This window comes from Oncorhynchus gorbuscha, linkage group LG02 (assembly GCF_021184085.1).
Source record: "Oncorhynchus gorbuscha isolate QuinsamMale2020 ecotype Even-year linkage group LG02, OgorEven_v1.0, whole genome shotgun sequence".
Taxonomy (NCBI): domain Eukaryota; kingdom Metazoa; phylum Chordata; class Actinopteri; order Salmoniformes; family Salmonidae; genus Oncorhynchus; species Oncorhynchus gorbuscha.
Genome location: NC_060174.1, coordinates 15455732 through 15482788, shown reverse-complemented (window position 1 = coordinate 15482788; position 27057 = coordinate 15455732). Strand labels below are relative to the sequence as shown.

Sequence of the window (27057 nt, the reverse complement as noted above, 5' to 3'; positions counted from 1 at the left end):
ACCTCCACTGGCCATTAATGACTGGCAATCTGCCTTCACTGGCCCTTAATGACTGGCAATATGCCTCCACTGGCCCTTAGTGACTGGAAATCTGCCCCCACTGGCCATTAATGACTGGCAATCTGCCTCCTCTGGCCCTTATTGACTGGCATTCTGCTTCCACTGGCCATTAATGGCTAGCAATCTGCTTCCACTGGCCATTAATGGCTGGCAATCTGCTTCCACTGGCCCTTAATAACTGGCAATCTGCCCCCACTGGCCCTTAATAACTGGCAATCTGCCCCCACTGGCCATTAATGGCTAGCAATCTGCTTCCACTGGCCATTAATGGCTAGCAATCTGCTTCCACTGGCCCTTAATAACTGGCAATCTGCCTCCACTGGCCCTTAGTGAATGGCAATCTGCCTCCGCTGGCCCTTAGAGATCCTCACACAGCAGCTGGCAGGGAGGGGGAGGGGGGGGGACTGGAGAAGATCCTCACACAGCAGCTGGATAGGCCCCTCTAACACTAATTCCAACCCCCTCCGATTAGCTGTCATCTGATGCCAGGCCTGCCTGCAACTCCATTCTCCCCCCTCCATAACCCGTACCCCAATCTGGTGGTCCCCTATGCCCCCTCACTTTTCCACGCTCTGAGCCCACGAGCTGCAACTGATCTGGCGATACTTTCACCAACATGGCTGGTGTTTGTGCACGGGTTTATCACTACAAGACTCAAAATGGCGTCGTCACTTCTCCCCATCAAAGCCCTTTGAAGAATTATGGGCCTGATGGCATGACTGATAAGGACATTTGAGAGGGAGAAGTGGCGCACCGTCCAATGGGGACTCTTTGGGGGTGACTTATTCACGGGTCAGTCTGTGAATTTGGGGTCAGTGTGTCAAAACTCTTCACATATTGGCTTCAGAGTTTATGTGGTTAATTACGATACACAGTACACAGTACAAATACAGTACACAGTACACACACCAAGACCAGATTTCACATGAATGAAAACAGTTCTGATGTGTAAACCACGGTTGTATATGGTTGGGCCGTATACAGATGTTTATACCGTTTCTCTACCGGGGTATATACGAAGTAGAGGTCGACCGATTAATCGAAATGGCCGATTAATTAGGGCCGATTTCAAGTTTTCATAAGAATTGGAAATCTGTGTTTTTTGGCGCCGATTTGCAGATTTTTAAAAATGTTTTTTTTTATATATACCTTTATTTAACTAGGCAAGTCAGTTAAGAACACATTCTTATTTTCAATGACGCCTAGGAACGGTGGGTTAACCGCCTGTTCAGGGGCAGAACGACAGATTTTCACCTTGTCAGCTTGAGGGATCCATTCTTGCAACTTAACAGTTAACTAGTCCAACGCAAGAACGACCTGCCTCTCTCTCGTTGCACTCCACAAGGCCTGTTACGCGAATGCAGTAAGCCAAGGTACGTTGCTAGCTAGCATTAAACTTATCTTCTAAAAAAAATGATCAATCATAATCACTAGTTAACTACACATGGTGGCTGATGATATTACTAGATATTATCTAGCATGTGCTGCGTTGCATATAATCTGACTGAGCATACAAGCATACAAGTATCTAAGTGAGTGGTGGTAGGCAGAAGCAGGCGCGTAAATATTCATTCAATCAGCACTTCCGTGCGTTTTGCCAGCAGCTCTTTGTTGAGCGTCAAGCTTTGCGCTGTTTATGACTTCAAGCCTATCAACTCCCGAGATGAGGCTGGTGTAACCAAAGTGAAATGGCTAGCTAGTTAGCGCACGCTAATAGCGTTTCAAACGTCACTCGCTCTGAGCCTTGGAGTGGTTGTTTCCCTTGCTCTGCATGGGTAACGCTGCTTCGATGGTGGCTGTAGTCGTTGTGTTGCTGGTTCGAGCCCAGGGAGGAGCGAGGAGAGGGACGGAAGCTATACTGTTACACTGGCAATACTAAAGTGCATATAAGAACATCCAATAGTCAAAGGTTAATGAAATACAAATGGTATAGAGGGAAATAGTCCTATAATTCCTATAATAACTACAACCTTAAACTTCTTACCTGGGAATATTGAAGACTCATGTTAAAAGGAACCACCAGCTTTCATATGTTCTCATGTTCTGAGCAAGGAACTGAAACGTTAGCTTTCTTACATAGCACATATGTACATGCACTTTTACTTTTTTCTCCAACACTTTTTTTTGCATTATTTAAAGTAAATTGAACATGTTTCATTATTTATTTGAGGCTAAATTGATTTTATTGATGTACTATATTAAGTCAAAATAAGTGTTCATTCAGTATTGTAATTGTCATTATTACAAATAAATAAATAAAAATCAGCCGATTAATCGGTAGCGGCTTTTTTGGTCCTCCAATAATCGGTATCGGCGTTGAAAAATCATAATCGGTAGACCTCTAATACGAAGTTACCGAATGTGCACACAAGGGGCGCTAAAAAACTACAACTTTCCCCCAAAATGAGTTATTTTACAAATGAAAAAAGTAGGCAAACAGGGATGTTGATCTTGACATCTAGCCACCTAGCTAGTAAGGTAACAAACCAAATGCAGAGCTCAGCCCTGAGCTGGATATCATTTATTTGACACATCTTAGATTTCTTACAGTTATACTTAACCTATAGTTATAAGCAGTGGCGTAGCACGTGCCCCCCGATGCCCCCAAACGACTTGTTACTTCCGCAAAACTATTAGGAAAATCCACATGTAGTGTGATTGAGCCAGACAGAGGACTAGGGCCTGGAGAAAGTGGAGATGGAGCCACGCAATCGTCTTCTAGGCTATGATTTGTGTGCTTGCGTTTCACTTGGCCCCGCGCGATGGAGCGAATAGCCATGGGGGCAAGGGCAGTATAGCTCCCTGTAAACATGCACCACCGTGCAGGTGCTCAATTTGTATCGAAATAGCCATGGGCGACAGTCATTTGGCCATAGCTGGGCGAGAGCCAGGGCCCTGTGAAAGAGCTTAATGAAGCCGCTCTCACTCTGTGAACCCCTGCCTCCAGGCCGTTGTCCTCCTTCTGCACCAATTCACCACCTCTTCCTCATCCTCCTCACCCAGCTCCTTTGTCCATAGAATATTAGCACCATGTTATGCTGTCTTTATACCTTTCTGTATGAGTATGTATCAGATGGACGATAGGTGCTGTTGATAGGTAGTGTTTTGGGCCCAAGTCTGTCATTGAGAGTGCTTTAGGTGGAATGCATAGTCATTTAGTTGGGTCACTCAGGGGGAGCAACATTGGCCACTTTAACAATGTTTCATCTGGAGCTCTGTTCGAGTACATGCCTATATTACATGTTTATAAAACAGTTGATGTTAATATTTAGCCTCTGTCTCATCTGCAGGTTTCTCCATGGGGAGTACACCGTGGAGGTGGCCATCAACGACTACCTGGACATCTACTGCCCCCACTACGAGGACCCGCTACCCCTGGAGCGCATGGAGCGTTACATCCTCTTCATGGTCAACTACGACGGCTACACCACCTGCGACCACCGCATGAAGGGCTTCAAGCGCTGGGAGTGCAACCGGCCACAGAGCCCCAACGGACCTCTCAAGTTCTCTGAGAAGTTCCAGCTCTTCACTCCCTTCTCACTGGGGTTTGAGTTCCGGCCGGGTCACGAGTACTACTACATCTGTAAGTAGAACATTTGATTCACCCCCACACTGGTTATGTCCCCAAGTTAGGTAGAGATATGCGAAGAAGAAATAACTTACCACACCAAACAGAAGCATCTGCAACCCGTCAAGAACATTCACCTCTGTCAACCCTTTAGTTGATGAGGGTCAGGGAATGTCAGATGGATCTACTTGTTTCCTGGTCATTTGAAGGTTGATTTGATCTCATTTGGTGGGAAGCAGGGCAGGAAGGGGAGGAAGGGGAGGAAGGGGAGGAAGGGGAGGAAGGGGAGGAAGGGGAGGGAGGGGAGGAAGGGGAGGAAGGGGAGGGAGGGGAGGAAGGGGAGGGAGGGGAGGGAGGGGAGGAAGGGGAGGAAGCCAAAATAGCGGTAGGGGTTTAATTAATAGGCTTTGCTTTGTGGTTTCATTTGGCTCTCATGCATGGCTCCCTGCTAGTGCCAGGGCTAGGAACCAACCAGAAACGGTCTGTTCACACCACAGTGTGAGAGCCAGAGAGGTAGAGCACAGCCTGTATACACAGACAAGTGGCGGATGATTATTCTGCATCAAAACCAACTTTACCTTCTATTTACTAGAAAAGAACGATTGTTACCAGGTACTTCTTTGAAGTAATTCAATATAACTACAAACCAGTTGATATCAAATGGTTCCTTGCGCTAATTAGTTGAATTTAAACTAAATATAGTTACGTGGCAAAAGCAATGTAATTAATCTGTTACAAGGAAAATGATGGAGCGTGAAATAAAGCCATGAAGCGTAATCAAACAGACTGTTACCAATCACAACATACCAGAGGGGAGCCCGGACATATCGTTTATCTCTCCGGTTGACTTGTCCATCCACGTGTTTTGTGCCTGACCTGCCATCCTTTTGTGTGGCGCCCCGGCGCATCCCATTTTCTTACACCCCTTGATTAAAATTCAAAATTGTCAAAAGGCAGCAAGCTATTAGCTGGGTGCTTAGCTTCACAGGGCGTGATCGGTGTAAAACCAGTTGCCGGCGACCTCATGCAGAACGCTTCAAATTATGCTGATTGGTCAAATCATATTTAGCCAAGGGAACTTGATGGGGGTAATTGTGTTGTTCTGGCTCCGGACTGCGGTGCAGCGGGTTATACACGGCCAGACAGACGTGACACCTCGCCTATCGGATGCATTACACCCCTTCCGTGGTCACATGTCCCAGGTGCAGTGTATTCATGTGCTAGACAGGCCCTGTGAAAGGTGTTCTTTGGGGGGGGGGGGGTTGCTACTAGCGCAAACCACACACCTTTTCCCATCTGGATTGATTCCCTACTGTTTTTTAAAAGACCAAATACCAAAAATGCTGATGCAAGAAAGTGGCCATTTTGGTACCTGATATTTTATATTTTAATGAAAATAAATCAGTGTTATTATATGAATACCGAATATATAAAATAAAAATAGTGTTATTTTATGGAAAACAAGAGACAAAGTAAAACAGTGTTATTTTATGGATAACAAGACAAAGTAAAACAGTGTTATTTTATGGATAACAAGACAAAGTAAAACAGTGTTATTTTATGAATAACAAGACAAAGTAAAACAGTGTTATTTTATGGATAACAAGACAAAGTAAAACAGTGTTATTTTATGAATAACAAGACAAAGTAAAACAGTGTTATTTTATGGATAACAAGACAAAGTAAAACAGTGTTATTTTATGGATAACAAGACAAAGTAAAACAGTGTTATTTTATGGATAACAAGAGACAAAGTAAAACAGTGTTATTTTATGGATACCGAGAGACAAAGTAAAACAGTGTTATTTTATGCATAACAAGAGAAAGTAAAACAGTGTTATTTTATGGATAACAAGACAAAGTAAAACAGTGTTATTTTATGGATAACAAGACAAAGTAAAACAGTGTTATTTTATGGATAACAAGACAAAGTAAAACAGTGTTATTTTATGGATAACAAGACAAAGTAAAACAGTGTTATTTTATGGATAACAAGACAAAGTAAAACAGTGTTATTTTATGAATAACAAGACAAAGTAAAACAGTGTTATTTTATGAATAACAAGACAAAGTAAAACAGTGTTATTTTATGGATAACAAGACAAAGTAAAACAGTGTTATTTTATGAATAACAAGACAAAGTAAAACAGTGTTATTTTATGGATAACAAGAGACAAAGTAAAACAGTGTTATTTTATGGATACCGAGAGACAAAGTAAAACAGTGTTATTTTATGGATAACAAGACAAAGTAAAACAGTGTTATTTTATGGATACCGAGAGACAAAGTAAAACAGTGTTATTTTATGGATAACAAGACAAAGTAAAACAGTGTTATTTTATGGATACCGAGAGACAAAGTAAAACAGTGTTATTTTATTGATACCGAGAGACAAAGTAAAACAGTGTTATTTTATGGATAACAAAACAAAGTAAAACAGTGTTATTTTATGGATAACAAGAGACAAAGTAAAACAGTGTTATTTTATGGATAACAAGACAAAGTAAAACAGTGTTATTTTATGGATAACAAAACAAAGTAAAACAGTGTTATTTTATGGATAACAAGAGACAAAGTAAAACAGTGTTATTTTATGGATAACAAGACAAAGTAAAACAGTGTTATTTTATGGATAACAAAACAAAGTAAAACAGTGTTATTTTATGGATAACAAGAGACAAAGTAAAACAGTGTTATTTTATGGATAACAAGACAAAGTAAAACAGTGTTATTTTATGGATAACAAGAGACAAAGTAAAACAGTGTTATTTTATGGATAACAAGACAAAGTAAAACAGTGTTATTTTATGGATAACAAGACAAAGTAAAACAGTGTTATTTTATGGATAACAAGACAAAGTAAAACAGTGTTATTTTATGGATAACAAGAGACAAAGTAAAACAGTGTTATTTTATGGATAACAAGACAAAGTAAAACAGTGTTATTTTATGGATAACAAGAGACAAAGTAAAACAGTGTTATTTTATGGATAACAAGACAAAGTAAAACAGTGTTATTTTATGGATAACAAGACAAAGTAAAACAGTGTTATTTTATGGATAACAAGAGACAAAGTAAAACAGTGTTATTTTATGGATAACAAGACAAAGTAAAACAGTGAAACCATGTGTTTGATGTATTTGATACCATTCCACTAATTCCTCTCCAGCCATTATCATGAGCCCGTCCTCTCCAATTAAGGTGCCACCAACCTTCTGTGGCCCAAAGTCTCTCTCTGGCTCTCTCTCTGGTTCAAATCAAATCAAATGATATCACAACTGGTGTAGACTTTTCAGTGAAATGCTTCCCTACGAGCATCCCAACGATGCAGTTTAAAAATATTTTAAAATAATAATAAAAATAGTTACAAGGTATAAAATACACAAGAATGGAGGTATATACAGGGAGTACCAGTACCAGATCAATGTGAAGAGGTATGAGTCACTTGAGGTAGATATGTACATGAAGGTAGGGTAAAGTGACTAGGCATCAGGATATATAATAATAAGGTATTTGAGGTAGATATGTACATGAAGGCAGGGTAAAGTGACTAGGCATCAGGATAGATAATAATAAGGTATTTGAGGTAGATATGTACATGTACATTATATGTACATAATTGACTATTTAGCAGTCGGGCTATTCTTTCTTTGGCTATTCCCGATGCTGTGGTGTTTTGGTTCTTTCCAGTGATGCTATTAGCATATCAGAGGTTGCACTGAGTTGCTTGTTGTTTGTCCTTACTGAGCCATATGGTGGGTGAGTAAACTGAGGAACTTGGACCGTGAAGTAGTGGAGTTTTGTTCCTAGCACTCCCAATCACAGTTACAGCCTGCAAAGTGATTAGTGAGCAAAACTAACGTCTCAGGACATGCAGCACCTGGCCATCACGGTGTTCCCTGTTCCAACTGTTAGAGGGACAGGGTTACACAAGAAGATAAGGGTCAAAAACTCCTCAGGTGTTACAAAATACCAAGTTGGTTACCGTTGTTTTCACACAGAATTGCATCCTGCCCCTCAATGGGTTGCTTATAAAATGGTGTGAATTGATTTTGCGGGAAGACTGAAAGAGGATTGAAAGAAGACTGAAAGAGGATTGAAAGAGGACTGAAAGAGAATTGAAAGAGGACTGAAAGAGGACTGAAAGAGGACTGAAAGAGGACTGAAAGAGGATTGAAAGAGGACTGAAAGAGAATTGAAAGAGGACTGAAAGAGGTTTGAAAGAGGACTGAAAGAGGACTGAACGAAGACTTGAAAGAAGACTGAAAGAGGACTGATGGATCACCTCTGTGAAATCTGGATCCAATGAGTGTAGGGGACATGTCAGTTATAGCCCTCTAATGGAACGTACTTACTGTTCTTCCCAGGCAGTATAATTTGAGCTATTTTCTCAGAGATTTGACAAATAAACTGCTGCTGAATGTGTTTGAATGTGTTATTCATTAACAAACACATCCCTCTCTCTCTCTCTCTCTCTCTCTCTCTCTCTCTCTCTCTCTCTCTCTCTCTCTCTCTCTCTCTCTCTCTCTCTCTCTCTCTCTCTCTCTCTCTCTCTCTCTCTCTCTCTCTCTCTCTCTCTCTCTCTCTCTCTCTCTCTCTCCCTCTCTCTCTCTCTCTCTCTCTCTCTCTATTCTCTCTCTCTCTCTCTCTATTTCTCTCGCTCTCTCTCTCTCGTTCCAGCGTCTCCACACCCTAACCTTGTCGGTAAACCCTGCTTGAAGTTGAAAGTCTATGTCAAGCCTACAAGTGAGTATTTTCTTCTCTATCCAGTCTTTAGGGAATGTCGTTGTGAAATTGCTTCCACTCCATTTTAGTTTCACTGGCCTTTGTTCAGAACAAAAACATTCTTTCTCTTTCTAACTTTGCCATTCATTCTGCCTTGTGAAGAATGGGTGTAGTCAGCAAACGAGACAGCAACACGTTCCATGATGTTGTAGAGCTTTTCATCACACCCATTGTGCATTATATTATATATTGCTGTATAGGAATCCATATATATTCATGTCTACAAATAGATAGAAATGTGTTAACTGATCAGACAGATATAAATGTGTTAACTGATCAGATAGAAATGTGTTAACTGATCAGATAGAAATGTGTTAACTGATCAGATAGATAGAAATGTGTTAACTGATCAGACAGATATAAATGTGTTAACTGATCAGATAGAAATGTGTTAACTGATCAGATAGATAGAAATGTGTTAACTGATCAGATAGATAGAAATGTGTTAACTGATCAGACAGATATAAATGTGTTAACTGATCAGATAGATAGAAATGTGTTAACTGATCAGATAGATAGAAATGTGTTAACTGATCAGACAGATATAAATGTGTTAACTGATCAGATAGAAATGTGTTAACTGATCAGATAGAAATGTGTTAACTGATCAGATAGATAGAAATGTGTTAACTGATCAGATTGATAGAAATGTGTTAACTGATCAGATAGATATAAATGTGTTAACTGATCAGATAGAAATGTGTTAACTGATCAGATAGATATCAATGTGTTAACTGATCAGATAGATAGAAATGTGTTAACTGATCAGATTGCTATAAATGTGTTAACTGATCAGATAGAAATGTGTTAACTGATCAGATAGAAATGTGTTAACTGATCAGATAGATAGAAATGTGTTAACTGATCAGATTGATATAAATGTGTTAACTGATCAGATAGAAATGTGTTAACTGATCAGATAGATAGAAATGTGTTAACTGATCAGATTGATATAAATGTGTTAACTGATCAGATAGAAATGTGTTAACTGATCAGATTGATATAAATGTGTTAACTGATCAGATAGAAATGTGTTAACTGATCAGATAGATAGAAATGTGTTAACTGATCAGATAGATAGAAATGTGTTAACTGATCAGATTGATATAAATGTGTTAACTGATCAGATAGAAATGTGTTAACTGATCAGATTGATATAAATGTGTTAACTGATCAGATATCAATGTGTTAACTGATCAGATAGATAGAAATGTGTTAACTGATCAGATTGATATAAATGTGTTAACTGATCAGATAGAAATGTGTTAACTGATCAGATAGAAATGTGTTAACTGATCAGATAGATATAAATGTGTTAACTGATCAGATAGAAATGTGTTAACTGATCAGATAGATATCAATGTGTTTACTGATCAGATAGAAATGTGTTAACTGATCAGATAGATAGAAATGTGTTAACTGATCAGATAGATATAAATGTGTTAACTGATCAGATAGAAATGTGTTAACTGATCAGATAGATATAAATGTGTTAACTGATCAGATAGAAATGTGTTAACTGATCAGATAGAAATGGGTTAACTGATCGGATAGATATCAATGTGTTAACTGATCAGATAGATAGAAATGTGTTAACTGATCAGATTGAAATGTGTTAACTGATCAGATAGATAGAAATGTGTTAACTGATCAGATAGATATAAATGTGTTAACTGATCAGATAGAAATGTGTTAACTGATCAGATAGATATCAATGTGTTAACTGATCAGATAGATATAAATGTGTTAACTGATCAGATAGAAATGTGTTAACTGATCAGATAGATATCAATGTGTTAACTGATCAGATAGATAGAAATGTGTTAACTGATCAGATTGAAATGTGTTTACTGATCAGACATAGAAATGTGTTAACTGATCAGATAGATATAAATGTGTTAACTGATCAGACAGATAGAAATGTGTTAACTGATCAGATAGATAGAAATGTGTTAACTGATCAGATAGATATAAATGTGTTAACTGATCAGACAGATAGAAATGTGTTAACTGATCAGATTGAAATGTGTTAACTGATCAGATAGATAGAAATGTGTTAACTGATCAGATAGATATAAATGTGTTAACTGATCAGATAGAAATGTGTTAACTGATCAGATAGATATCAATGTGTTAACTGATCAGATAGATATAAATGTGTTAACTGATCAGATAGAAATGTGTTAACTGATCAGATAGATATCAATGTGTTAACTGATCAGATAGATAGAAATGTGTTAACTGATCAGATTGAAATGTGTTTACTGATCAGACATAGAAATGTGTTAACTGATCAGATAGATATAAATGTGTTAACTGATCAGACAGATAGAAATGTGTTAACTGATCAGATAGATAGAAATGTGTTAACTGATCAGATAGATATAAATGTGTTAACTGATCAGACAGATAGAAATGTGTTAACTGATCAGACAGATAGAAATGTGTTAACTGATCAGATAGATAGAAATGTGTTAACTGATCAGATAGATAGAAATGTGTTAACTGATCAGATAGATATAAATGTGTTAACTGATCAGACAGATAGAAATGTGTTAACTGATCAGATAGATAGAAATGTGTTAACTGATCAGATAGATAGAAATGTGTTAACTGATCAGATAGAAATGTGTTAACTGATCAGATAGATAGAAATGTGTTAACTGATCAGATAGATAGAAATGTGTTAACTGATCAGATAGAAATGTGTTAACTGATCAGATAGAAATGTGTTAACTGATCAGATAGAAATGTGTTAACTGATCAGATAGATAGAAATGTGTTAACTGATCAGATAGATAGAAATGTGTTAACTGATCAATCAGATAGATAGAAATGTGTTAACTGATCAGATAGATAGAAATGTGTTAACTGATCAGATAGATATCAATGTGTTAACTGATCAGATAGAAATGTGTTAACTGATCAGATAGATAGAAATGTGTTAACTGATCAGATAGATATAAATGTGTTAACTGATCAGATAGAAATGTGTTAACTGATCAGATAGATATCAATGTGTTAACTGATCAGATAGATAGAAATGTGTTAACTGATCAGATAGAAATGTGTTAACTGATCAGATAGAAATGTGTTAACTGATCAGATAGATATAAATGTGTTAACTGATCAGATAGAAATGTGTTAACTGATCAGATAGAAATGTGTTAACTGATCAGATAGATATCAATGTGTTAACTGATCAGATAGATAGAAATGTGTTAACTGATCAGATTGAAATGTGTTAACTGATCAGATAGATAGAAATGTGTTAACTGATCAGATAGATATAAATGTGTTAACTGATCAGATAGAAATGTGTTAACTGATCAGATAGATATCAATGTGTTAACTGATCAGATAGATATAAATGTGTTAACTGATCAGATAGAAATGTGTTAACTGATCAGATAGATATCAATGTGTTAACTGATCAGATAGATATCAATGTGTTAACTGATCAGATAGAAATGTGTTAACTGATCAGATAGAAATGTGTTAACTGATCAGACAGATAGAAATGTGTTAACTGATCAGATAGATAGAAATGTGTTAACTGATCAGATAAATATAAATGTGTTAACTGATCAGACAGATAGAAATGTGTTAACTGATCAGACAGATAGAAATGTGTTAACTGATCAGATAGATAGAAATGTGTTAACTGATCAGATAGATAGAAATGTGTTAACTGATCAGATAGATATAAATGTGTTAACTGATCAGACAGATAGAAATGTGTTAACTGATCAGATAGATAGAAATGTGTTAACTGATCAGATAGAAATGTGTTAACTGATCAGATAGATAGAAATGTGTTAACTGATCAGATAGATAGAAATGTGTTAACTGATCAGATAGAAATGTGTTAACTGATCAGATAGATATAAATGTGTTAACTGATCAGATAGAAATGTGTTAACTGATCAGATAGAAATGTGTTAACTGATCAGATAGAAATGTGTTAACTGATCAGATAGATAGAAATGTGTTAACTGATCAGATAGATGATAGAGGGTAGAGGCAAGGCAGGTTTTGGTGCGACACTCTCCAAGCAGTTGGAGAGCACTCAACCGTGAAATGTGTGAACTTTCCCAGCATAGTTCCACATCTCTCATTCTGAACCCATATTAACCCAGGGATGGTAGACAAACAGCAGGACCACCTGTGGGTCAGAGCCTAACCTGCAAAGCCCTCTGCTTGGTGATTGATGATGTTAAACGTTCATTCCATCTCTGTCTTTGCTCAGAGCACTATCATCCAGACCCTGTTTTTAAGACTGCTTATGATCCCTGCCCTCTTGAGTCAAACCACTAGGACTCTGTAACAAAACACATACACACACACACACACACACACACACACACACACACACACACACACACACACACACACACACACACACACACACACACACACACACACACACACACACACACACACACACACACACCACCACCACCACCACCACCACCACCACCACCACCACCACCACCACCACCACCACCACCACCACCACCACCACCATCCTGTGATTCACAGTCTGGTGGAAATTATTAATCTTACATGGGCCAGATAGCGATCCGAACTTTGACCTCCAACTAGTCATTGTTCACCAAAGCCCGATGCTCCCACAGAGATCTGTTGACCTCCAACTAGTCATCGTTCACCAAAGCCCGATGCTGTGGTGTCCCACACAGATCTGTTGACTTCCAACTAGTCATCGTTCACCAAAGCCCGATGCTCCCACAGAGATCTGTTGACCTCCAACTAGTCATCGTTCACCAAAGCCCGATGCTGTGGTGTCCCACACAGATCTGTTGACCTCCAACTAGTCATCGTTCACCAAAGCCCGATGCTCCCACAGAGATCTGTTGACCTCCAACTAGTCATCGTTCACCAAAGCCCGATGCTCCCACAGAGATCTGTTGACCTCCAACTAGTCATCGTTCACCAAAGCCCGATGCTCCCACAGAGATCTGTTGACCTCCAACTAGTCATCGTTCACCAAAGCCCGATGCTCCCACAGAAATCTGTTGACCTCCAACTAGTCATCGTTCACCAAAGCCCGATGCTCCCACAGAGATCTGTTGACCTCCAACTAGTCATCGTTCACCAAAGCCCGATGCTCCCACAGAGATCTGTTGACCTCCAACTAGTCATCTTTCACCAAAGCCCGATGCTCCCACACAGATCTGTTGACCTCCAACTAGTCATCGTTCACCAAAGCCCGATGCTCCCACACAGATCTGTTGACCTCCAACTAGTCATCGTTCACCAAAGCCCGATGCTCCCACACAGATCTGTTGACCTCCAACTAGTCATCGTTCACCAAAGCCCGATGCTCCCACAGAGATCTGTTGACCTCCAACTAGTCATCGTTCACCAAAGCCCGATGCTCCCACAGAGATCTGTTGACCTCCAACTAGTCATCTTTCACCAAAGCCCGATGCTCCCACACAGATCTGTTGACCTCCAACTAGTCATCGTTCACCAAAGCCCGATGCTCCCACACAGATCTGTTGACCTCCAACTAGTCATCGTTCACCAAAGCCCGATGCTCCCACACAGATCTGTTGACCTCCAACTAGTCATCGTTCACCAAAGCCCGATGCTCCCACAGAGATCTGTTGCAGAAGCAGGCAGCAGAGCAGGTACTGGCCATAAACTAGGGCTGGGACAATACCAGTATCATGATACTCCTTAGTATTGTGGCAAGCAAACAAAACACAGGAAAACAGTCCTAATGTTGGCAACAAACATCATTATGTTGTCGTCCAGTCGCATGTTTTTATTTCCCAAGCTATAGAACACAATACTTTACATACTGCACGTTTTTAAAGGACCAAAGAGTTTGACCTGCTTCGTGTTTTCATTTTTGCCATGGAAAAAATATTGTGATCCTGGTATTGTCCCAGCCCAACCATAAACATGAGGTTTAAAGTTGGCGTAACCTCAGACCGTTGGTGCGTTGGTGCGAGGTGACATTCTCCACTGCTCTTTAAAGAATCATTTTGTAAATCTCCTGAGAACAGGTTATACACATCCAATGTGCTTCCAAAACCTTACGGGTCACTATGGAGTAGTTTGGATGTACCCACAAGGTACGGCCCAATCTGGCCCTCATACCATCATGGCCACCTAATAAACCCCTCCCTCCTCTCTCCTCTAACTATTCTCCAGGTCGTTGCTGTACATGAGAATGTGTTCTCAGTCAATTTACCAGTTTATCGATTATATTAGGGGTTACATGTATTGTATTTTTTTATACGGTATATTTAGTGCCTCTCCATGTGCATTGTACTGCAGGCCTATGCCTCTCCATGTGCATTGTACTGCAGGCCTATGCCTCTCCATGTGCATTGTACTGCAGGCCTATGCCTCTCCATGTGCATTGTACTGCAGGCCTATGCCTCTCCATGTGCATTGTACTGCAGGCCTATGCCTCTCCATGTGCATTGTACTGCAGGCCTATGCCTCTCCATGTGCATTGTACTGCAGGCCTATGCCTCTCCATGTGCATTGTACTGCAGGCCTATGCCTCTCCATGTGCATTGTACTGCAGGCCTATGCCTCTCCATGTGCATTGTACTGCAGGCCTATGCCTCTCCATGTGCATTGTACTGCAGGCCTATGCCTCTCCATGTGCATTGTACTGCAGGCCTATGCCTCTCCTTGTGCATTGTACTGCAGGCCTATGCCTCTCCATGTGCATTGTACTGCAGGTCTATGCCTCTCCATGTGCATTGTACTGCAGGCCTATGCCTATCCATGTGCATTGTACTGCAGGTCTATGCCTCTCCATGTGCATTGTACTGCAGGTCTATGCCTCTCCATGTGCATTGTATTGCAGGCCTATGCCTCTCCATGTGCATTGTACTGCAGGCCTATGCCTCTCCATGTGCATTGTACTGCAGGCCTATGCCTCTCCATGTGCATTGTACTGCAGGTCTATGCCTCTCCATGTGCATTGTACTGCAGGTCTATGCCTCTCCATGTGCATTGTACTGCAGGCCTATGCCTCTCCATGTGCATTGTACTGCAGGTCTATGCCTCTCCATGTGCATTGTACTGCAGGCCTATGCCTCTCCATGTGCATTGTACTGCCTCTCCAGGCATTGTACTATGCCTCTCCATGTGCATTGTACTGCAGGCCTATGCCTCTCCATGTGCATTGTACTGCAGGCCTATGCCTCTCCATGTGCATTGTACTGCAGGCCTATGCCTCTCCATGTGCATTGTTGTAGGGTTTGAATGGACAGGTTTCATTTCAGCTGTTTGTTTATCCAGTAGCTTTTAAAGGCAGCTCGATGAAGGCAGACACCCCCCCCCGATGAAGGCAGACACCCCCACCCCGATGAAGGCAGACAGCCCCCCCCCCTCCCAGAAAGAAATTCCGTCTGCAGTTGTATGTTCCTTCTCTGACTCACAGAAGGCATTCGTTCATTTTAAGCTGTTTGTACGAAGCCTTTGGAGAAAAGGAAGGTTATGGAACGTCTCCATTGTCCTTTTCTTTTGTTGCCATGGCATTTTAGCATGATAGCATTTTTGTTTCTGTTGTTTTTGTTGCTCCTTATGTGTTATAGTGTAATTGCATCACAAGTTTTATTGTTTGAACATACAATTACATTATATACGGTATGTAAACATCGTAATAAATATGAATCCTATAGGGAATCCTATGCTGTAGGCACATTTCAATGACCTTAGCATCTATAATAAATAGTACACTGTTGAAAGTAAACAGGAAGAATAGTCCAGTGACTAATGATGGATTGTTATATTGACATGGTTACGAGCTCTGGCTCTTTAATGTGCACCGCTCTCTCTGAATATCTGGAGGAGAAACGCATTTATTGGATTCCGGGATTAAGTCGTGATTTAAAAAAAAAAGGTGCATTTTACCTTTATTTAACTAGGTAAGTCAGTTAAGAACACATTCTTATTTGCAATGACGGCCTAGGAATAGTGGGTTAACTGCCTTGTTCAGGGGAAAAACGACAGATGTTTACCTTGTCAGCTCAGGGTTTCGATCTAGCAACTTTTCGGTTGTTAGTCCAACGCTCTGACCACTAGACTCTTGCCGCCCCAATTCACAGGTAGATTTCGGTGTGGGTTTGCTTGGAAGTTGGCCGGACGGATCCTGTGTGGGTTGGAGATTGTGAAATATATATATGTATATGTGTGTGCATATTTACAATTGCAGTATGGTGGAGAATGTGGGGACCTTTCTGTTAAAGACCTTTATTATACAAAACAACCAGGCCTAGCCTTAATCCAGCCTCTGCCCAAACTCTTAGAATTCCTTTCCCTAAATCTGCTATGTGACTGTTTATTGTCAACTGCTCTGAGAGGGTCCAATCCTAATCTTGTTTGGGAGACCGGGGTTAACCTTGGTTTTTCCCAGAACCCCCTTTTTTATGTATTTTGGCAGAATGGAAACGGCCAACTCTTTCATATTTAGTCAGGTATTCCAGAATCAGAAAGCTGTTCCTCATGGCAGCTGTAAGGAGAGGGAGTTGAGGTGTTTTAACATTAAATATGCCAGAACCGAGTACCTTTTAAGACACAGTCAGCCTCACACCAAAACTCTCCTGGAGTCAGCCCCGCCCACTGTTTGATTGTCTGTCTCTCTATTGGTGTGACTCGTGTCTTCAAGACTAGTCTCCCAGTGCAGACATGTCAACAACATGTAGCGCTTCTCACTCTGCCCGTGTCAACGTTGGAGATGACAGTGAAAGTGGGAGGTGTAAACATCACACGTGTATGTATGACTATTGTCAGAGCATATCTGGGTCACGGGGAAGAAAGGAACCAAAAGGCGTCAATGTAGGCTTTGCCAGTGTTTGCTTTTGACAAAGCCCAGATATAGCCAGATTGAAACTGCACAAGGATTTGACTGTATTAGATTGTTAGATTGCAACCTGTTTGAAGCATAACCTCTCTCTCTCTCTGTCTGTTTGTCCCTCTCTTTCTCTCTACCTCTCTACCTCTCTCTCTCTCTCTCTCTCTCTCTCTCTCTCTCTCTCTCTCTCTCTCTCTCTCTCTCTCTCTTTCAGATGACTCAGTGTATGAGTCCCCAGAGCCCTTCCTGACAGACGACAGCACCGGTGGCTGTTGCGTGGCCGCCCCCTGCCTCTCCCTCATGCTGGCCATGCTGCTCACGCTTCTCCTGTCCTCATCATAACATCTTGGGCCCGCCGGCCTTACCCCCTTGAAACAGCCCCCCACCCGACTTCCCATCAAATCTTCCGCCTCTGCCCCCTGCGAGGAGACATGCCTCTTCCACACACCCTCTCCCCACGCCTGTCCTCTCTTCCTCCCATATCAGTCTACTCTCCTCCACCCTCAACCCCTCGATATGCACCATCTGGACACTGTAAACTCATACTGCCCCTCCCTCAGAACCTTCCAACTCCTCAGCGTAACCCTTGCTTCATGACCTCTGGCTTCTGACCCTCAGCTTGCAGCTCAAGTCCAGGTGGCGATAAAGTGGAGTAGTCCTGGGGACCAGGAAGGAGTCGCTTAAAGACAAAAAGGAGTCCCTTAAATGCAGGAAGGAGTCCCTTAAAGGCAGGAAGGAGTTCCTTAAAGTCTTTACAAAAACAGCCTCCCAGTTGCAGAGGAGTGCTGGGATGTGCAAGAAATGGATGGGGTTTTGAAGCGAACTGAGCACAAACTCCACTCCTACGTGTCTGGATGGTCGACAGTGACTGTTGAAGTCGACAGTGACGTCTTCTCCACTTAAGAACCCTCTCATGTGCATCTTCATCTTCGGACTGTTTGCATTTCTCTTTGAGTCTTTGTGCTTATGCTCAGTAATGTCCCACTTGTACATGTTCATTCTGTTAATAATAATAATAATAATAATATGTTACAGCGTATTATACAGTAGTATATTACTTTGTCACGTTGGCTCCTGTGGTGATAGATCATAGGTGAACCTTTCTCTCTCTCTCTCTCTCTCTCTCTCTCTCTCTCTCTCTCTCTCTCTCTCTCTCTCTCTCTCTCTCTCTCAATTCAATTCAATTCAATTCAATTCAATTCAAGGGCTTTATTGGCATGGGAAACATGTGTTAACATTGCCAAAGCAAGTGAGGTAGATAATATATAAAGTGAAAAACAATACAAATTAACAGTAAACATTACACACATCTCTCTCTCTCTCTCTCTCTCTCTCTCTCTCTCTCTCTCTCTCTCTCTCTCTCTCTCTCTCTCTCTCTCTCTCTCTCTCTCTTCTCTCTCTCTCTCTCTCTCTCTCTCTCTCTTCTTGTGTCTCTGACCAGTCTCTCTTTCTCTCTCTTCTTGTGTGTCTCTGATCAGTTTCTAACATCTTTGTAATTTCTAGCAGTAGCGTCCCAGAGTAGATGAGGACCTTTTCTGTAAATCTGCCAAAGACACTTGTTTAACTTTTATACCGGGAGAACAGGGGGGTGGGACGTCGCTGTCGTGGCTCTCCAACAAGGTCGTAAGCAGCCATAGACCTCTGTGTAGACCTTCTGAAACATGCTATGGGGGTCCCATCACAGACAGGGCAGTGTAGATTTTTTTAAAAGAGGATCTTTTTGTTATACAAAAAAAATGTTGTGTAAAAACAAACAAATGAACCTTTTCAAAAATGGCCTTTTTCCACTGGTGCTGAATTCAATATGAGTTTCTCCATCTCATGCTGCGGTGCTTTACCCCTCTTCTCTCTCTCTACTCCCCCTCATCTCTTTACCCCTCTTCTCTGTCTCTACTCCCCTCATCTCTTTACCCCTCTTCTCTCTCTCTACTCCCCCTCATCTCTTTACCCCTCTTCTCTCTCTCTACTCCCCCTCATCTCTTTACCCCTCTTCTCTCTCTCTACTCCCCTCATCTCTTTACCCCTCTTCTCTCTCTCTACTCCCCCTCATCTCTTTACCCCTCTTCTCTCTCTCTACTCCCCTCATCTCTTTACCCCTCTTCTCTCTCTCTACTCCCCTCATCTCTTTACCCCTCTTCTCTCTCTCTACTCCCCTCATCTCTTTACCCCTCTTCTCTCTCTCTACTCCCCCTCATCTCTTTACCCCTCTTCTCTCTCTCTACTCCCCCTCATCTCTTTACCCCTCTTCTCTCTCTCTACTCCCCCTCATCTCTTTACCCCTCTTCTCTCTCTCTACTCCCCCTCATCTCTTTACCCCTCTTCTCTCTCTCTACTCCCCCTCATCTCTTTACCCCTCTTCTCTCTCTCTACTCCCCTCATCTCTTTACTCCTCTTCTCTCTCTCTACTCCCCTCATCTCTTTACCCCTCTTCTCTCTCTCTACTCCCCCTCATCTCTTTACCCCTCTTCTCTCTCTCTACTCCCCCTCATCTCTTTACCCCTCCTCTCTCTCTACTCCCCCTCATCTCTTTACCCCTCTTCTCTCTCTCTTTCTCTCTCTCTACTCCCCCTCATCTCTTTACCCCTCCTCTCTCTCTCTACTCCCCCTCATCTCTTTACCCCTCTTCTCTCTCTCTACTCCCCCTCATCTCTTTACCCCTCTTCTCTCTCTCTACTCCCCCTCATCTCTTTACAACTCTTCTCTCTCTCTACTCCCCCTCATCTCTTTACCCCTCCTCTCTCTTTCTCTCTCTACCCATCTTCTCTCTCTACCCCTCTTCTCTCTCTCTTTCTCTCTCTCTACCCCTCTCGCTCTCTACCTCTCTCTCTACCCCTCTCGCTCTCTACCCCTCTTCTCTCACTCTCTCTCTCTTTCTAACCCTCTCTCTCTCTACCTCTCTCTCTCTACCCCTCTCTACCCCTCCTCGCTCTTTCTCTCCCTACCCATCTTCTCTCTCTACCCTCCCTCTCTCTACCCCTCGTCTCTCTCTTTCTCTCTCTCTTTACCCCTCTCTCTCTCTACCCCTCATCTCTTTCTCTACCCCTCCTCTCTCTCTCTCTCTCTCTCTCTCTCTCTCTCTCTCTCTCTCTCTCTCTCTACCCCTCTTCTCTTTCTCTCCCTCTCTCCCTCTCTCTCTCTCTCTCTCTCTTTCTCTCTCTCTCTCTCTCTCTCTCTCTCTCTCTCTCTCTCTCTCTCTCTCTCTCTCTCTCTCTCTCTCTCTCTTTATCTACCCTCATCTCTCTCCCTCTCTTTCTCTCATTCTCTCTAACCCCTTCTATCTCACTCTCTCTCATTCGCTCTACCCTCTCTCTCTGTCTCATTCTCTGCCCCCTCTCTCTCTCTGTCTCTCATGCTCTTAATGTGAGGTTTTCGCTGTATGACACATACCCATTGCTATGTCAGGTCCTCTTGTCTGAGTCCCAGTACTAAAGCTGTTGACCGCTGGGTCATTGTGGAGTCTGAGGGTCTGTCATCACGAGGGGAATGGACAATGTGAGATCCCCATGTATTGTGCAACACTAAGGGAGCCAGACCTCCATGTACACTTAAAGGTGATGGAAAGGGAGCCAGACCTCCATGTACACTTAAAGGGGACGGAAAGGGAGCCAGACCTCCATGTACACTTAAAGGGGATGGAAAGGGAGCCAGACCTCCATGTACACTTAAAGGGGACGGAAAGGGAGCCAGAACTCCATGTACACTTAAAGGGGATGGAAAGGGAGGCAGACCTCCATGTACACTTAAAGGGGATGGAAAGGGATCCAGACCTCCATGTACACTTAAAGGGGACGGAAAGGGAGCCAGACCTCCATGTACACTTAAAGGGGACGGAAAGGGAGCCAGACCTCCATGTACACTTAAAGGGGATGGAAAGGGAGCCAGACCTCCATATACACTTAAAGGGGACGGAAAGGGAGCCAGACCTCCATGTACACTTAAAGGGGATGGAAAGGGAGCCAGACCTCCATTGTACACTTGAAGGGGATGGAAAGGGAGCCAGACCTCCATGTACACTTAAAGGGGATGGAAAGGGAGCCAGACCTCCATGTACACTTAAATGGGACGGAAAGGGAGCCAGACCTCCATGTACACTTAAAGGGGATGGAAAGGGAGCCAGACCTCCATGTACACTTAAAGGAGATGGAAAGGGAGCCAGACCTCCATGTACACTTAAATGGGACGGAAAGGGAGCCAGACCTCCATGTACACTTAAAGGGGATGGAAAGGGAGCCAGACCTCCATGTACACTTAAAGGGGATGGAAAGGGAGCCAGACCTCCATGTACACTTAAAGGGGATGGAAAGGGAGGCAGACCTCCATGTACACTTAAAGGGGATGGAAAGGGAGGCAGACCTCCATGTACACTTAAAGGGGATGGAAAGGGAGGCAGACCTCCATGTACACTTAAAGGGGATGGAAATGGCTCCAAACAAACTCCAGCGGGAGTTTGGAATCTCAGATGCACTTCCGCTTTTCAAAATGGACTTTTCCGTTTCACTAAAAAGACTGGGGGACTGAAGTGTATGAGAGTATTGTTGTGGCTTTGTGATAGAACACTCCTCTCCCCGGTCATGACCGACCATTTACAGAGAGCTGGCCGAGAACATCCGAATGAACGCAGAAATAAACTACATTTCAGAGAAAAGTGAGCTAAATACAACTTTTATATTTGACTTTATTCCATGTTATTTCTTACTTTACTTTTCAAAGAGGCAGCAGAAGTTATTCATATGTGAAATGAAATTATATTGTAGACCCTTTAAATATTAGAGCGACGAGGGTACCAGTCTCTGCAGCCAAACAGAGAATCAGCCGTTTGCTATTGTTGTTGTTGTTTTCCTGCTTGTATCACAATGCATTCTGGTACTTGTAGTCCTGTAATGCTTTTTTTAAATGTGAAGAACATGGTGTGGTTATCAGATCAATTTATTTTTAGTTGGTTTTAATGTGGATAAAACATGTTTGGATTTCATATGAAATGTTCTTGTTTTGGCAAAGGAAAGCTATGGGGAAAAATGGGAAAAACACAAATAAAGCTTTTTGTCTATAGCGGATATAGCTCTGGTTTACAGTGTGACATTTCTATACTGTAGGCTACAGAGTGAATACATCATCAAAGGATTCTGAACTGCTGTTTCAATCAAACATGTGCTCTCGGACGTTGTTTGCAGTGTCTTTACCTAAACTAAATTGCAGTCTAATGTTGATAAGCCAATTTGGTAAAAATAATGTCTGCATATGGATAAAAAAAACAAAAAAAATGTATTTATATACTTACATTTTATTAATGGGCACTTGTTAAAACATTTTTTTATCTTCCCTATGATGCATGACAATAAAAAAGATTAAGCCTCAGATAAAACCTATTTTAATCAAAGAATGGACTTTCAGACCTGTGACAACTGACTTCTAGTGAGTGATCAGAGGGAAGATCATTTCAGGAATGTATCTGTCAGTGTTTAATCATTTAACAAATACAACTTCCACTAAAAGTGGCCTCTGATTTTGGCTTTAAAATCTCAATCGCTTTCCAAAGAGCTGCTCTGTGTAGGATTGACTCATCTCTCTCAAAGATACTAGAGAGAGCTTTCTATATCTCATGAAATCAGCTGTCCTGGAGGAATATGCAAATGCCTTTGGGGGGATTATAGATTGATAAATACTTTGCCATGATTCAAGTTCCCTCAAATGACACAAGTTCCCTCAAATGATTCAAGTTCCCTCAAATGATTCAAGTTCCCTCAAATGATTCAAGTTCCCTCAAATGATTCAAGTTCCCTCAAATGATTCCCTCAAATGACACAAGTTCCCTCAAATGATTCAAGTTCCCTCAAATGATTCAAGTTCCCTCAAATGATTCAAGTTCCCTCAAATGATTCAAGTTCCCTCAAATGACACAAGTTCCCTCAAATGATTCAAGTTCCCTTATTCCTCACAAGAGGAATAAAATACACAAGAATGGAGGTATATACAGGTATTGTAGTACCAGTACCAGATCAATGTGCAGAGGTATAAGGTACTTGAGCCAGATATGTAGATGAAGGCAGGGTAAAGTGACAAGTCATCTGGATTGATAATAATAAGTTATTTGAGGTAGATATGTACATGAAGGCAGGGTAAAGAGACTAGACATCAGGATAGATAATAATAAGGTATTTGAGGTAGATATGTACATGAAGGCAGGGTAAAGTGACAAGTCATCAGGATATATAATAATAAGGTATTTGAGGTAGATATGTACATGAAGGCAGGGTAAAGTGACTAGGCATCAGGATAGATAATAATAAGGTATTTGAGGTAGATATGTACATGAAGGCAGGGTAAAGTGACTAGGCATCAGGATAGATAATAATAAGGTATTTGAGGTAGATATGTACATGAAGGCAGGGTAAAGTGACAAGTCATCAGGATATATAATAATAAGGTATTTGAGGTAGATATGTACATGAAGGCAGGGTAAAGAGACTAGACATCAGGATAGATAATAATAAGGTATTTGAGGTAGATATGTACATGAAGGCAGGGTAAAGTGACAAGTCATCAGGATATATAATAATAAGGTATTTGAGGTAGATATGTACATGAAGGCAGGGTAAAGTGACTAGGCATCAGGATAGATAATAATAAGGTATTTGAGGTAGATATGTACATGAAGGCAGGGTAAAGTGACTACATTTACATTTACATTTAAGTCATTTAGCAGACGCTCTTATCCAGAGCGACTTACAAATCAGGATAGATAATAATAAGGTATTTGAGGTAGATATGTACATGAAGGCAGGGTAAAGTGACAAGTCATCAGGATATATAATAATAAGGTATTTGAGGTAGATATGTACATGAAGGCAGGGTAAAGAGACTAGACATCAGGATAGATAATAATAAGGTATTTGAGGTAGATATGTACATGAAGGCAGGGTAAAGTGACAAGTCATCAGGATATATAATAATAAGGTATTTGAGGTAGATATGTACATGAAGGCAGGGTAAAGTGACTAGGCATCAGGATAGATAATAATAAGGTATTTGAGGTAGATATGTACATGAAGGCAGGGTAAAGTGACTAGGCATCAGGATAGATAATAATAGGAGTAAAATAAAGAACAGAGTAGCAGTAGCAAATGAGTGCAAAAGTGTGTGTGTGTGTATATGTATATATGGTCGTGTGTGTGTGTGTGTGTGTGTGTGTGTGTGTGTGTGTGTGTGTGTGTGTGTGTGTGTGTGTGTGTGTGTGTGTGTGTGTGTGTGTGTGTGTGTGTGTGTGTGTGTGTGTGTGTGTGTGTGTGCGTGTGCGTGCGTGCGTGTGTGTGTGTATATACAGTGCCTTGCGAAAGTATTCAGACCCCTTGAACGTTGCGACCTTTTGCCACATTTCAGGCTTCAAACATAAAGATATAAAACTGTATTGTTTTGTGAAGAATCAACAACAAGTGGGACACAATCATGAAGTGGAACGACATTTATTGGATATTTCAAACTTTTTTAACAAATCAAAAACTGAAAAATTGGGCGTGCAAAATTATTCAGCCCCCTTAAGTTAATACTTTGTAGCGCCATCTTTTGATGCGATTACAGCTGTAAGTCGTTTGGGGTATGTCTCTATCAGTTTTGCACATCGAGAGACTGAAATTCTTTCCCATTCCTCCTTGCAAAACAGCTCGAGCTCAGTGAGTTTGGATGGAGAGCATTTGTGAACAGCAGCTTTCAGTTCTTTCCACAGATTCTCGATTGGATTCAGGTCTGGATTTTGACTTGGCCATCCTAACACCTGGATATGTTTATTTTTGAACCATTCCATTGTAGATTTTGCTTTATGTTTTGGATCATTGTCTTGTTGGAAGACAAATCTCCGTCCCAGTCTCAGGTCTTTTGCAGACTCCATCAGGTTTTCTTCCAGAATGGTCCTGTATTTGGCTCCATCCATCTTCCCATCAATTTTAACCATCTTCCCTGTCCCTGCTGAAGAAAAGCAGGCCCAAACCATGATGCTGCCACCACCATGTTGAGCTGAGCTGCGTTGCTTTTACGCCAAACATAATGTTTTGCATTGTTGCCAAAAAGTTCAATTTTGGTTTCATCTGACCAGAGCACCTTCTTCCACATGTTTGGTGTGTCTCCCAGGTGGCTTGTGGCAAACTTTAAATGACACTTTTTATGGATATCTTTAAGAAATGGCTTTCTTCTTTCCACTCTTCCATAAAGGCCAGATTTGTGCAATATACGACTGATTGTTGTCCTATGGACAGAGTCTCCCACCTCAGCTGTAGATCTCTGCAGTTCATCCAGAGTGATCATGGGCCTCTTGGCTGCATCTCTGATCAGTCTTCTCCTTGTATGAGCTGAAAGTTTAGAGGGACGGCCAGGTCTTGGTAGATTTGCAGTGGTCTGATACTCCTTCCATTTCAATATTATAGCTTGCACAGTTCTCCTTGGGATGTTTAAAGCTTGGGAAATCTTTTTGTATCCAAATCCGGCTTTAAACTTCTTTGTATCTCGGACCTGCCTGGTGTATTCCTTGTTCTTCATGATGCTCTCTGCGCTTTTAACGGACCTCTGAGACTATCACAGTGCAGGTGCATTTATACGGAGACTTGATTACACACAGGTGGATTGTATTTATCATCATTAGTCATTTAGGTCAACATTGGATCATTCAGAGATCCTCACTGAACTTCTGGAGAGAGTTTGCTGCACTGAAAGTAAAGGGGCTGAATAATTTTGCACGCCCAATTTTTCAGTTTTTGATTTGTTAAAAAAGTTTGAAATATCCAATAAATGTCGTTCCACTTCATGATTGTGTCCCACTTGTTGTTGATTCTTCACAAAAAAATACAGTTTTATATCTTTATGTTTGAAGCCTGAAATGTGGCAAAAGGTCGCAAAGTTCAAGAGGGCCGAATACTTTCGCAAGGCACTGTATGTATTCATAGTCTTGTGAGTGTGCACAGAGTCATTGCAAGATGGGGACAGCACAGATAGTCCAGGTAACCATTTATTTAAATATTTACCAGTCTTACAACTTGGGAGTAGAAGCTGTCTTGGAGCTTGCTGGTCCGAGAACTGATGCTCCGGTACTGTTTGCCGGGACGGTAGCAGAGTGAACAGTCTATGGGTTGGGTGGCTAGAATCTTTTGCAATTGTTTGGGCCTTCCTCTGACAACGCCTGATATAGAGGTCCTGGATGGCAGGGAGCTCGTCCCCATTGATGTACTGGGCTGTCCATACCACCCTCTGTAGCGCTTTGCGAGCGAGGGCGGTGCATTTGCCACACTAAGCGGTGATGCAATCAGACAAGATGCTCTCGATGGTGCAGCTGTGTAACTTTTTGAGGGCACGAGGGCCTTTGCCAAATCTTTTTAGCCTCCTGTAGGGGAAGAGACGCTGTCGTGCCCTCTTCACGACTGTGCGGGTGTGTGTGGACCATGTTAAGTCCTTAGGGATGTGGATGCCAAGGAACTTGAAGATCTCAACCTGCTCCACTACAGCCCCATCAATGTTGATAGGGGCGTGCTCTCCTCTCTTTCTCCTGTATACCATGATCAGCTCCTAGGTCTTACTGACGTTGAGGGAGAGGATGTTGTCCTGGCACCACACTACCAAGTCTCTGACATCCTCGATGTAGGCTGTTTCATCGCAGTCGTGATCACACCTATCAAACCCGGACTCTGTGTGGGGGCATCGGTTAGTCGAGATAATATATACAGTTGAAGTCGGAAGTTTGCATACACTTAGATTGGAGTCCTTAAAACTCATTTTCAACCACTCCACAAATGTCTTGTTAACCTCTTCAGTCGACCC

The 27057-nt window shown here is 41.6% G+C and overlaps 1 protein-coding gene across 1 annotated transcript in view; it reads left to right on the top strand.

The window, feature by feature from the left end:
- The window catches only part of LOC123995693 (ephrin-A2-like), a 28239-nt gene extending 9818 nt beyond the window's left edge, over positions 1 to 18421 (top strand). Inside the window, exons 19-21 of the mRNA XM_046299363.1 lie at positions 3351 to 3643; positions 8310 to 8375; positions 17474 to 18421. Coding sequence (XP_046155319.1) covers positions 3351 to 3643; positions 8310 to 8375; positions 17474 to 17601 — 487 coding nt within the window. The 3' untranslated portion in view covers positions 17602 to 18421. The remainder of the gene's footprint in view (positions 1 to 3350; positions 3644 to 8309; positions 8376 to 17473) is intronic.
- The last annotated feature ends 8636 nt before the right edge of the window (positions 18422 to 27057 follow it).